Here is a 13,211-nt window from a genome sequence, read left to right on the forward strand (position 1 = left end):
GAGGAGCCAATGGTTGTGATGAGACAGAGAAGCCCACAAGATTGCTGCACCCTGGGAGCCATAACTCACAGCAAATGAGAAATACAGCCTGGGCTTGCCCAGCCACAGGCAGGACAGGTTCCTGTTGGTACTGGGCAACAGGAACTTGGTGGAAGGCAGAAGGGAGCCACCAGAGCCCAGCCTGTCACAGCACCATCTGCACAGCTGTCCTGTGGAGCTCCCTAGGCTGGTTTGTGGCCTCTCTCCTGCACACCTGTAGGAAGAAACAATCAAAAGTGCAGGTGAGATTTGACCAGTGGAGTCAGAACCTGCTGGATGGTTTTTGCTGCTCACCTGGCACTCACTTAGAAGGGACACAGACTTGGCCAATACAGTTCAGCTGGGGCTCCACAGAAAGAAATCTGCAGCCCAGAAAGTGTTTCCACAGCTGATGATGGCCAGTGCTTTTTCCAGCTCAGGGAAGCTGCTGCCAAGAACAGGACAGCATGCAAAAAGCACAAATGCCTCCTAAGCAAGGCAGCAGATGCCCTGGGGCAGCTGCCAGCAGCTTTTCTACCTGCCTTCCTACTTCAGGAAAGGACATTCCCTGAAAAGCCCAACAGTTGCTCTTTCAGCCTGGGCCAAGTGGGACCTTCATCAGCTTCTCACCTTGCCAGCTGCCATGAAAGCAGCGATGGCAGGTGTGAAATTGCAGGTGACTTGCTTGCTTCTGGCACTCCAGTGCTGTCATTTTTGGCTTTTGACAGCCTCTGAGTGGGCAGGATGAGGGCATCACACGGAATTCATGTCTTCTGAGCAGGCCTTGGGCCATGGAGCACTTGGGTGGAAGGAAAAGGGTTAAAGGGGAGATAGGAAACACTTTGTTCAGGGCTAATTCCATAGGATGATTTCTGGGAAAGGAGGGGCTGCAATCAGGCAGGATGAATTCACCTCAGGATCTTGGGAAATCAAGCTCAGCCTGGCCCAAACCAAGGTGAAAATGCAGCAGGAAAAAGCAATGTCCCTGCTTTACCCCAGCTTGTGTCAGTGCAAACAGCGCAGATAAGATGAAAATCAGACATGGTGCAATGCTGATGTTGCACGAACAACCGAGGTACCCCTGGGGAAATGGTTCAGCTTGAAAAGGGCTGTCCTGGAAAGTCCTGTCCAAGGCTGAGAGCAAGGGCCCTCCTCAGTCCTTTCTGCATTTCTGCTGAAGGCAGCAGAGAAAAGCTCTGCAGGGAAGGTGGGAACTGCTGGGTCACTGTCAGAGCATGGAGAAGATCTCTGCTACTCCCCAGCAGATCACTTTTGATCATTGCAGCCCCTGGAAACAACCAGATGCAGCAGAGGTCCTTCTTTTCTGTCTTCTAATCATACAACTGAGCTTAAAATCTGCATTTTTAAAACTTACCAGGAGTACAAATTATCTTGTAAAGTAACTGCAACTGCTTGCAAGGGTTGGGCTCTGCTGAAAAGAAATCAGACAGAGATCCTCATTTTCTCCAGACTGCTGTTTGTCCAGTTTGGCTGCATTAAATTCAGAAGTGGCTCCTTTAGTCGCTGACAAAAGTGTTTCAAATGCTGCCAGACAAAGCTAATAACACGCACACACACCCCCACAATGATCAGTCAAAGCTTTTGTTTTGTCACTTTTGTTTCCTGTTTCTTTGCATGCACACAGGGCATATTTTGGTTCTCAGCCCATAAAATGGTGAATGAACCCTCACAACATCCTTCCCTGCCTCCTAAGCGGGGCAAAGTCCTGCAGGTCAGACTTTTAGTGGCAGAAATGGGTGATGGAGACTTCACAGACTCTAAAAGCACTTTATTCATATTCCTGCATGAGCAGGGGAAATGGAGATGGTTGCAGACAGCAGAGCTTCCATGAAGCTCTAGAAAGAGATTCTGCCTTAGGGAAATGCACTGGGCAAGGATGAATCACCTGGAGGAGTTTTAGGAACATGGGCTCTCCCAGAATTTTCAATGAGCAAAATTAACTCTGAAAAGCAGATTTCTCCTTGAGCTTACACCTGAGGAAAGAACTTGTCAGAGGATCCTAGGAAAAAGGATTTGAAGAGCCCTGAGAAGTTGTCTGCTACAAACCCCTGTCTCAGTCTGGGTTATTCTGCAGGTGGGAGCTGGTGCTGGGCACCCTGTGCAATAAGCAGGGGCTCTCTGACAGGAACCTGGGTGCCTCCCATTGCACCCAGGTTCCTGTCAGAGAACCTGGGTGCAAAGGGAGGCATTCCTTTGCATTCCTTTCCATTCACCCGTGTCTGAAAGGATGTTCCAAACCACACCAGGGGTTTGGGTGACTAAACCACATCCCAAAGTACCACATCCACATGTTTTGTAAATCCCTCCAGGGATGGTGACAGAATGATGCAGGAGTCCTTAGAGGAGAGCTCTGGGACCTTCCCAGGAGGAGCAGAGCACCTGTACCAGGGGATTGACATGTCCTATTGTCACCCCCCTGCCTTCTCTTTCTGCTGCTTGATGAGAGGCCAGACAGGCCTTTGCTGTGATCTGGGCCAGCCATCCTTCTGTTCCCACGTCTCCAGTGGGAAAACCTAAGCCTTCAGGGTGTTTGGATGCTGTGGGAACAGGTGCAATAGGGGGACCTAAAAAACAACAGATCAGAAAACATATGGGCCTGCCCCAGCCCTTAATTAACCTAATTGCTGTGGCTTCCACCAAAGTCTGCATGTTTTCCTAGCGTGGTTTCTGTCACAGTTCCATTCCCTGTGACAGAGAGCAGACACAGAAATGCACTCAGCAGCCCCTTCCATCCCACAAGGGCCCTGTGTGGGAACCCAGGGCACGGGGAATATTTCTGTGTCTGCTCTGGGGTGCCCTGACCCCCAGGGGAGCTCTGACTCTGACCCTCATCCATGGAGAAAGTTTCCCAGACTTCAAGATAGACTGGAACCCACAAAAGTGTGAAATAGATTATAGAGAGCAGTGTGGGTGTGTCACTGGGTGAGAAATTGAGGGTTTGGGATGTTTAGGAAGTTGTGGATGGAAGCAGGATGGGGAGCACAGGGTGTCATCCTGGGTTTCTTCTTCATGCTGCTTCTTCCTCCTCCATGGGTTTGGGTGGCATTTTGTAACTGGGCAGAACAGTTCTCCCTGGGGCTCTTTGGGATCAGTTATGGGGTTAGAAGGGAAAAGAATCTGTTGGATTTGTGAGGTGTCCCATGGCAGGAAGGAATGATGAATCTGACCCTGTGTTCTTAGAAGGCTAAACTATTGTTTTATGATGCTATATTATATAAAAGAATACTAAAATAAACTATACTAAAGACTAGAGAAAGGATACAGACAGAAGGCTAAAAAGATAATAATGAAAAACTGGTGACCTTTTCCAGAGTCCCGACACAGCCTGACTGTGATTGGTCATTAAGTAAAAACAATTCACATGAAACCAATGAAACAATCACCTGTGAGTAAACACTCTCCAAAGTTGCAAAACACAGGAGAAGTGAATCAGATAATTATTGTTTTCATTTTCCTCTGAGGCTTCTCAACTTCCCAGGAGAAAATCCTGGGCAAGGAGATTTTTCCAGAAAATATGATGGTGACAATAATCCAGGTGTCAGTTCTTAATTGGATAGTTTAGCTTTAAAAGCCCTTGTACCAAGAGATTTTGGCCATTTTGTGCCTTCTGATGAAGAGCTGCCCAACTCACAGCAGTGAGATGTTTTACTGATAAGAAATAATAAACACTTGAGTCCAAACATGAAATACCATCTCAAGTGCCTTCAGTCCAGACCCAGAGAAACCCACAGCTGGTACCACCACAGCCCTGCAGGGCAGACCACCTCCCTAAAACCCAACTGCTGGGCCCAGGGTGCAGGCTCTCCACAGCCCACCACTCCCTCAGGGTGCTGTGGGCTTCTCTGGAGAGAGACTGGGGCCAAGGGATGGGTTTGGGGAGCTCACAAGGGTTACCAGAACCCAGAGCTGGGGCTGCTCTGCCTGCCCTGTGTCAGAGGAGGAGGCTGCCTGATTGCTGCTGCAGGGCACTGACTCACTCAGGCTTATGAATGTATTGAGCCAGCTCACCTGCACCTTTCATGGCACACTGAAACCACTGGGTATTTATAGAAAGAAAGTGGTGCAAGAACACAAAATGCTCTTTGGTTCAAGAGCACAGCTGGGCTGCAGAGCTTTCTTCATGACTTCAGAGCAAGAGAAAGGCTAGGCAAGAATCTTTACTAACCTCTTTTGTTGCTCAGACAACAGCAAACGTTTTTCTCAGTTCAGAGTCACTCTTCCTCACTGAAAGTATTTGGAGAACAAAGTCATTGCCAGTTTGGTTAAACATTTGTCTTTCCGTGACACTGAGTTGTAAATAAAGCTGTTGTCCTAAAAATCCTACAGATAAGGAAGTTTCCTGAGGCTCAAAGATATCCTCTAACAGCAATCCTTGTGCTGTGCTGCAAACTGACATGTGAAATTGGCTGTCCAGATGTCTGGCAGCGAGCAGCCCGGCCAGCCAGACGGCTCTTTGCAAGGGAGCAGCTATTCCCACTGATGTGCTGCACTCCAGCAGAGCCTCAACCCTCCCTGAAACTCAAGGGCTGGGGATGTGAAGCACAGCAGAAGGAGCTGCCTTCAGAGATGCAGAGAGAGAGAGAGAGAGAGGAGAGTGAGTGCAGTGTCTGATGCAGGCACATCTTGTCTGGCCAGCCAAGCCAAATGTTGATCACCTTTGGATTCACCGTGCTGCCCAAAAAAGCAAATCAGACGTGTAGTAGTGTTGGCAATCTCTGTAGGAACCTCCTGCCTGCCAGATCCTCTCTCCCCGCCCTCCCAGCAGGTGCCAGCTGGGTTTTTGCTTTCTTTCATCCTATGCTTGTGTTTCATCAAAGCCAGCCCAGTCAGGGGATGCAGAGCCTAAGGGCTTACTAAAATTAGACCTGATCTTTGGTCCTGTTTGCAAGTTGTTTCTAGGCACAGCAATGCCTGACACACAAACTGGCCAAAATCAGGGTTTGCAAGTCCTAAGTGCAGCCAGCTATGTTTGTCTCACCGTCTGCAAGTGCAGCTATGCTTGTGTCACTGTTTGCAAAGGCCTTTGGAGCAGCTGTGTGCCTGCTAGGACAGAGCAGCAGCACGCAGGCTCGGATCAGAGAGCCCCTGTGAGATAGATCTCAACAGACAAGCAGCCTCCACTCTCCTGGTGGCAGCTACCTGACACAGGGGGATCACAGGAGAGCACAGGGGATGCAGTTTGGACACAATCCCAGCAGGCTCACCCAGTCCCCACCACTCAGTGCTGGTGTCACACTGCTGCGGAGATCTCTGGGAACAAGCAATGAACGAGATGTTAAGCCCCAATTAAGTTAATGGGGCTTAAACAAATCTTTCAAGTTGAATGTAGTGGTTTGTGTTTTAGTGGATCTGGATCTTGCTAAAGCTGCCCTTCCCCCCTCATCCCACAGAGCTACTTAAATAACAGTGGTTACTAAAGAGTAACCACTGAAATTATGAACGGCAGTTCAGACCCCAAAGTGCAGCTGGAAGAGGTGTCTGGAATATCTGTACAAAATACCTTCAAAGAGGTGATGAATAAGCAACAGAGGCAAGGAGGGAGAGTAAAAAGGGTGGTTTGTGCCTGTTTTTACACTTAGCTCAGAGTGGGTTTTGAATGAAGAAGACATGTGGATGTTGGGTCTCTGGTTTGGCTGATTGCCAAAGGTGCCAGGGAAATCAACGCCCAGTTGGTAGCTGACAGGGATGCAGCACTCTTTTAAGGATGTACCTGAGAGAGCTGAAGGGATTCAAGTTCAAAATAAATAAAAAGAAGTGATTCTCCATTCTTTTTTCACCTGTCCTGGAGCCTGAAGTCCTAGAAGCTCCCTCTGAGTTCCAGGGAGAGGCAGGGGAGATCCTTGTGTCAGCCCTGAAACAGGCTGCTCCTGCACTGTTAGAAGCTTTCTGGGCCAAACCCAACCCTTCCATTTCACCTGAAAACAAATGGACAATCAGATCTGCTGAGCACCCTTCCAGGAAGCTTTGCAAGGCAGGCTTTTGTTACCACTCTGACTATAAAGGTCTACAAGCTCTCATTTGATGAACAGACAACAGCATTTTTTTTCCCCTCCTAACAAGGTTTCCTTAGAAATGGATCCACTGCTGAATCCTGAGTCTGCCCAGCATATTCTGGGGGACATCTGGTGTAAATTCTTCATTATTAGATTACATTAGTTGCAGCAATAATCATTCACATGGGATTATTACATCCAAGCTTGTCTCATTGCCTTTATCCTTTCACACATTGTCTTTCCTGGTTCCCCTTCAAAGGGCAGTTGTGAGTCTGTGTCGGAGCAAGAAATTAACTTGTTAGTAATTTATGCATCATTTCCTCCAGCCACATGTATTTAGGGCAAGATCAATAAAACGGAATAAGGAAGCAGGTGGGTATTGTCACCGTGGGGCTGAAATAATTCCTTTGGTATCACTGTAAATCCTTCCCTGGCACACGAGAACCCACAGTGCTGTCCATCACCAGTTTGTTTGGCTGGACTGCATCCACAGGACATTGATTCAGCTCTTTTGTGTGCTTGGAGAGTTCATGTCCTGCTGCTTCTGCTCACAGCCACACAAAGTGCCTCAAGTGAAGATTTTTTTTTTTTTTTTTTTTTTTTTTTTTTTTTTTTTTGAGAGAGAGAGAACCATGTTTTGTAGCCTTTCTTATGGCTCCTGTGGTGGAATCAAAGCTGTGCCATGTCACACTGGAGATTCATTTCTGGAGCAGCTCCATGCCCTGGCAGCTGCTGTAATGTGTTAGATCTGGGAATGGGAAATGGGTGGGAAGAGGGATCTGAGCACCACAGCTCAGGGCTCAGCAAACCTCACTGTTTGTGGGCACTGGGGAGGCAAGCCAGACTGGATCTGAAAGGTCACTGGCATATTTGAGGGGATCTGGAGTCCCTGAGCAGTGATCTGCCTGCTGAGCAGCTCTTCCTGGCTAAAAGCAAAATAAAGAAAGAAAAGAAGGAGTTTGGATCTATTTTACCCACAGCAGAGCAAGGACATCAGAAGGGAGATGATTGTGGCTGATGGAGCACACTGAATTTCTAAAGAGAAGTCTCTTTTCTCACCTCCTGGCTTCAATCCAGACTACCCTGCAGGGTTCCAGCTCCATGAGAACTTGAATTTGAGGAATTTGTTACAGTTTCAGATGAAGAATTTCCTGAAAATGCAAAGCAAAACCAAAGCAGCGATTTGGCACCCTTGCTAGCTCTGCATGCCTGGACTCCTGTGGCTGCTTCTCCTGCAGGAGATGTCCTGGCACTTGGCACTGCTGTGGAAGGGGCTGTGTGGCCTCACTTGGCTTTGGCAGTGCCCTGACTGCTGATCTCAGCCCTGCAGAGGCTCCAGAGCACCTAAGTCTCTGGGGGGCAATATCTTGAGACCACTCTGCACTTTCAAACCTGCATGTTTTGTTGCTGCAAACGTGGAGAAATCTAGAAGAGGGAGGTGGTTAAAACCCCCCAGCAGGTCTGGCTGGCACCCCAGAGGAATTTTTGGTGGAGCTGGGCTGGGCTGGGCAGCACACAGTGCACAGGATGGGGCAGTGGAGGCAGAGCAATCTCGCCCTTCACAACCCCGGCGGTGTTGACACAGCCCGAGGGGGAGCACGAAGGAGATGAGATACCAAGATTATCAGTTCAGACAGAGGAGAGGAATGTTGTTTGCCTGTGGCTCTTCTCCATCAGGACTGGCAAAATCCAAACACGAAGATGTCTATGCGTGGTTAGAGAATGTAACAGAGATAAGCGAGCACAGGAACAAAGCCAGGGGCTCTAACTTCAGCACCAGAAAAACCGGTCACAGCACAGGCTGGTTGTTTTCTGAAAGCCTCCTGGAGACAAGGGTCTGTCCAGGTCACCTGCAAGAGCTAGGGACACTGCCCAGGAATGTGTACAGAACATTGCTGCCTTCACACCTGCCCCCATTGTCCTCAGACAGCTTCGGTGAGGCAAAAGCAGCTGTGCTTGGTCTCCCACGGAGGCCAGTGGTGATGGGGCTGACCCTGCCACCTTCTTGATGCTTGTTACCAGACAGAGTTGGTGTAGATGAGAAAAAAACAGTCAACTGGCAGAGGGAAGGAGGGAGGCAGAACTGAGGCAGATGCTCAGACCGTATGGATGGCAGTTGTTGGCTCGGTTTCGTTCCTTTAGGAGCTGGGATTAGAAGAGAAGTGGCTTCCAGGAGACACTTTGTCAGCAGAGCTGCTCTGGACCGACTGCCTGGCGTGGCAGGGCCCTTCCCAGGCAGCCCAGCCCTCCCCAGCCCTCCCCCTGGCATTGCAACATCTCCTGCTTTCCAAAGGGACAGGAGCCTGAAGAGCAAACACAGCAAACCCCAGCCCAGGTCAAGGTCTGGGAGGTAAATTTGTAACTTAGGAAAGATTGGGAAGATGCTGCTCTGTAATATGTAAATACTCCTTTCTTTCTCCAACAGCCCAGAGCTGCTGAGGGAGCTGATCCCAAACCTCCCTTCATGGTTGAGTCTGCTGAGGAGACAGGACACAGGTTGGAAATGCAGCCGGGCATGCAGGCTCCTTATTCCCTGGAGACAGGATCCTTCCCTCACTTCTGTAAGTTCTGCCCTGAGCCCGGGCTCAGCTGTGGGCTGGGAGGCTGCAGGGGACACCACTGAGAGCCTTGCCAAGAGCTGTGGGCTGTGCCCAGCCTCCTGGGCATGCTGCTGCTTTGGCCAGCAGTGCCAGCTGAGCAGAGCCTGAATGGGACTTGAATTTGGGGGCAGGTTTTGGAAAGAAACCCTGATAAGACTGTGCTGTACTCTCCAATGCAGGAGTGTCCAGACACTGGGAAAAGCTATTTAACAGGAATGGTGGAGGTGTGATGGCTTGGGAAGGAGGGGATGGCTTGGGAAGGAGGGGACGGCTCTGTCCTTGAAGGTCTCTGATTTGGGGCAGGGAGATAGGCAAGCTGAGCTTTTGTTCCTCTGTGTTTTTTCCAGACCCATGAGCCTGTGTTTTCCTCCTGCAGCATAGGAAAAGGAAAGTTTTCAGGATGTGGAGGGGCATACTGTGTTTATTAATGCCTGTACTAAAGGAGTTCTGGCTCCTAAAGGGTAAAAAAGCTCAGGTGGCAGTTACTCATAGAGCTAGTCAAGAGTTTTCCATGAGAATAATACTTTTAACAAAGTGATGGTTCACTAAAAACTGAACCTCTCCTAGATAAATATTGATTCTGTCAAATATATTAAATATGTGTGTGTATGTACAGAGAGAGAAAGAGAGAGAATTACACTGGAAAACTGTCTTAATGGCCTAATTAATTTCAGATCCCTTTGAACCTGGTTTGGGTTTTGAACTGATTCAATGTGTTTCACCACCTCTGCTGCATATGAGCTTTTTGGAATATGTGTGTATTAATATTCTGACCAAAAGGAATATATTTACTCGCCTTTACATATTTCCAAGTCACATGAAATATAAACCAGCTACCTCTGATGCTGGTTTATTAGTAAATATGTCACATATCCATATCAATATGAAGTTTAATTAGCATCAGCAGGCACACTGCCTGATTCCTATATATCAGTGGAACTGATCCAGTCAGATGCGAAGTAACCTTTGCACAAGTTCTGAACTCTGGGAATCAAAACCAACCTGTGTTGGGCAGATATATAAGTAAAGGACAGAGAGAAAATTATCTTATTCTCTAAAAACCTGCCAGCCTACTTTCACCCCTCAGGACGAAGGAAGAGAGCACAAGATCCCTGCTTGGTGCTCAGCCCCAGTCTCAGTTTCAGGCTTAGCCCCCAGACTCTGCTGTCTGGGAGTGATCCACAGAGGATTTGTCACCAGCTGCAGCCAGCAGAGCCCAGAGATGGAGTCCAGTGCGTGCTACCCAAACCAGCTGCAGGTACTCCCAGGCTGGCCCCTTCCACTCTGCATCTGTCAATTAAGTGAGCATCCTTCCCATCCTGACTTTTCCCAGCTGACCTTTTTCAGCTCAGTTGCAGGCTCTTCCCCCTGACAGCTCTGAAGATTCATTCTGAATGCTGCAGAGGCAGTTGGTTTAGGGGAGAGGTCTGCAACCTTTCCCTTCCTCAGAGAGCAGCTCACGCACACCCCAAACCATGCTGGGGAGCTGGGAGATGCTGCCTGTTCCTGTCCCTGCAGACAGAGAGCTGGGAGCTGGCTTTTGCACGAGAAAGAAATGTCTGTGCCAAGCTTCCAGGGAGCTGGGAAATCACAGGTGACTGTGGGAAATGGATTTGTAGAGAATTCCTAAAGCTTGACAGAAGGTTCACATAGTGTGTATGCCATGGGATAGGCCAGACATTGCTGAGAGAGAAATGGAACTAGAAACAAGTTTCAAAGGATGGTTTTGTAAATAAGACTGGATACTTTGGAGAAATAGAACTATGAAAGATGCATTGTAGTAGGACTCATGAGGGGTAATTTTAGATAATTGGCTTTAAGGCATCTACAGCAAAAGCTGATAGGCCAAGAAACACTTCTAGTGTATTGTAATTAAGAATTAATTGGCTTCTGATGGCGTGAATTATAACACCTGTATTGTCTCACCCTTCTCATGAGACTGAAAAAGGAACAAAAATTTTTAAACAGCTCTCAGTTGCCCCATCTCTGGGTCAGAAAAGGCTTAATCTGACATGGAACAACAGGAACAACTCCTGCTGCAACTTTCATGTCACTCCAGTGACCTCTGAGGGACAAGACTTTTCTTACTCGGCTACTCCTTGCAGTGGAGACAGAACATTAAAAGCACTTTAATTAGCTAATGAGGTTACTCCTAGGCCAAACCTAGAGTATTGTAGCAGACATCACCGAAGTGGCAATGGAAAGGGTGGGAATGTGTTTGTTTGCACATACTTTTTCCTTCAGCCAAAGCCCCAAGGACTTTTTTTACCCATAGGATGAGGCTAGAGGGTGGTTTGGAATTAGATTCCTCCCACTTTGCTATAATGTTGGTTTCTTCCTTTACTCCTGCTGCTTGCTGGGGTGACTCAGAAGCTGAGCTGAAAGCCTTCATCATGTGCCTGGTGTGATGCTCTGTAAATCAGACTGTGACCCAGTCTTGCCTGGGCTAAGCAATCTCCTGCTGCCCAGGAGGCACTGCCTCGCTGGGCTGCCCTTGGGAGACACAGGAGCTGTCTGGAGCAGGTTCCTCTGTGCCCTCTCCTGTGTCCCAGGGGCAGTGCAGAGCTCTGAAGGACCAGGATGCCAGTGCCTGCTCTGTCCTTGATGTCAGTGGTTACTGAGCACAGCTCTCTCCTCAAACGAGCCCTTCTGCCCTGTGGGGATTTTGGGGAGCTCTTAGCTCCTTTCTTGTTACAGGTTTTTAACGGGAAGCCTTTGATGCAGTTCTGGCAGAAATCGCTCTCACCTTGGCCTGCCTCTTCTGAGGTTTCTCCAGAAACATGGCTGCATCCTGAACAGCACATTTTGGGGCCAGGTTTTGGATGGTCCATTTCCTACCTGTGAGGGGTGGCAGAGGTGACAGTGGCATTGTGGGGAGGCCAGGCTGCCTCCACTCCCAACTGGCAGAAGTCCTGTGCTGTCAGGAGTTTTACAAGGGCTTTATCTGTATTTTTTGTTATAGCTCATTTTACTCTGGTTATGTATGCATTTGTTGCTAGATTAAAGCCTCTGTTTTGAACGTTTGGGGGAAGTAAAACATTACACTGCAAATCCTGTAGGAGAAGCTGAGTTCAGAGACTGAGACAGACTCAGGGGTGGATTCTTCAGTCGTTGGCACCAACCCTGCTGGGCTTGAGGGCACAAAGCCGAAGTGCACAAGGAATCTCAGTCTCCTTCTCAAAACAAACAAAATCTGAGTCTGCCATCCCTCAGCACCCTGGGGACTACATGGTGGGTCTGCTGCAAACCCAGAGAAGATGAAGCTGCCTGGGCAGTTGGTCTGCAAGCTCACTCCTTTCTCCTTGGGTCCATTTCTTTGGGATCCCCAGTGGAAAGGAAGGCATGGGAGCAAAGATATCTTGTCTGGGTGCTGGGAGCTGGGCTGGCTGCTCCTTTGCATGGGAGCCAGCAAGGTTACAGAGCACAGCACTGTTTTGGGAGGAAGGCTGCCCTGATGTTACAGGAGAGCACAGCACTGTTTTGGGAGGAAGGCTGCCTCGATGTTTGGCTGGCCCTGGGGGGGCAGTGAAGGGGTTAAAGCTCAGCCGTTCTGCCCAATCAGTCTGGCTTGCCTGTAATAACCAATTAACGAAGTGTAATTGTGCAAATCCATATGTGGCAGTAATTACCAGAGAGATTAATGGATTCCTTCCTTTCGAAGCGGACCCCACCGCAGCTTGCCAGCGTCCCCCCGCCACCCGAAAGGGCTGGCAGAGGGGGGAAACAGGGAGCTGCTCTTCCCTGGACACTCTGTGATGAAGCCAAGCGGACAGAGAGGCCCTGTGGGGACTGCCCTGTGCTTGTTTAAATAACCCTTTTCATCTCCCTGCTTCCCCTACATCCAGCTCTGCTCCCTGCCTTGGAGCCAGCCTCCTGAGGACAGTTCGTGCCCAGCCTGTCCAAGCCCGGGCTGCCAGGTCCCTGCCCTCCCCATTGTCCATTCATTCCCTGCTCCCTGTTCCCCTGTTTAGCCCTAATTGCTGCAGAATATCGAGTCTGTTTGCCCTCTTCTTTTGTAGCTTTGTTATTTTAGTTGCAATGGGTAATCCAGCAAACTGTTAAAGGCATACACGAGGCAAGGAGGGGACAGCAGGGTGCTGGAGGACAGGATTTCAGGCCAGGATGTGGGGTTGTGTTTGGGGGAATGGCAGCTCACAGGCAGGCTGGGCATGACACATGCTCTAGGGTGGGTTTTCTTCAGGATGTGTGACCAGGGAAGCCAAGAGTGACCTGGGAGCACAGGAATATTCCCCCCTCCTTCTTGAATGTTATGGTTCTTGGTTCAGGTGTTACGATGAGGGTTTTTTAAAATTGATGTTGGAGTTGGTTTTGATGGGGTATTATGTTTTTTAAGGTTTATAATGGTTTTTATGGGTCGTGGCAGGAAGCAGAGGGTAGGTTTTTAATTCTGTTGTGGTGGCTTTTATTAGCATGAGTATGTAGCGTTTGTGTTGGTGGGTGTGAGGTAGTGTCCTGTAGTTAATTGGTGAGGTTTTAAAAATATTTATAATTGCATTATTGTTTATTAATGCTCTGGGGGGTGAAACAGGGCGCTGAGTGCTGCTGAGGGAGGAGGGGG

At 48.9% G+C, this 13,211-nt stretch overlaps 1 protein-coding gene across 1 annotated transcript in view; it reads left to right on the forward strand.

Annotated features, from left to right (window-relative positions):
* Positions 1-8,423: 8,423 nt before the first annotated feature.
* The window catches only part of RXRG (retinoid X receptor gamma), a 40,635-nt gene continuing 35,847 nt past the window's right edge, over positions 8,424-13,211 (forward strand). The window contains exon 1 of the mRNA XM_030226797.2: positions 8,424-8,593. Within this exon, the coding sequence (XP_030082657.1) occupies positions 8,497-8,593 (97 nt within the window). The 5' untranslated portion in view covers positions 8,424-8,496. The remainder of the gene's footprint in view (positions 8,594-13,211) is intronic.

The sequence above is a fragment of the Serinus canaria genome, chromosome 8 (genome assembly GCF_022539315.1).
Source record: "Serinus canaria isolate serCan28SL12 chromosome 8, serCan2020, whole genome shotgun sequence".
NCBI classification, from domain to species: domain Eukaryota; kingdom Metazoa; phylum Chordata; class Aves; order Passeriformes; family Fringillidae; genus Serinus; species Serinus canaria.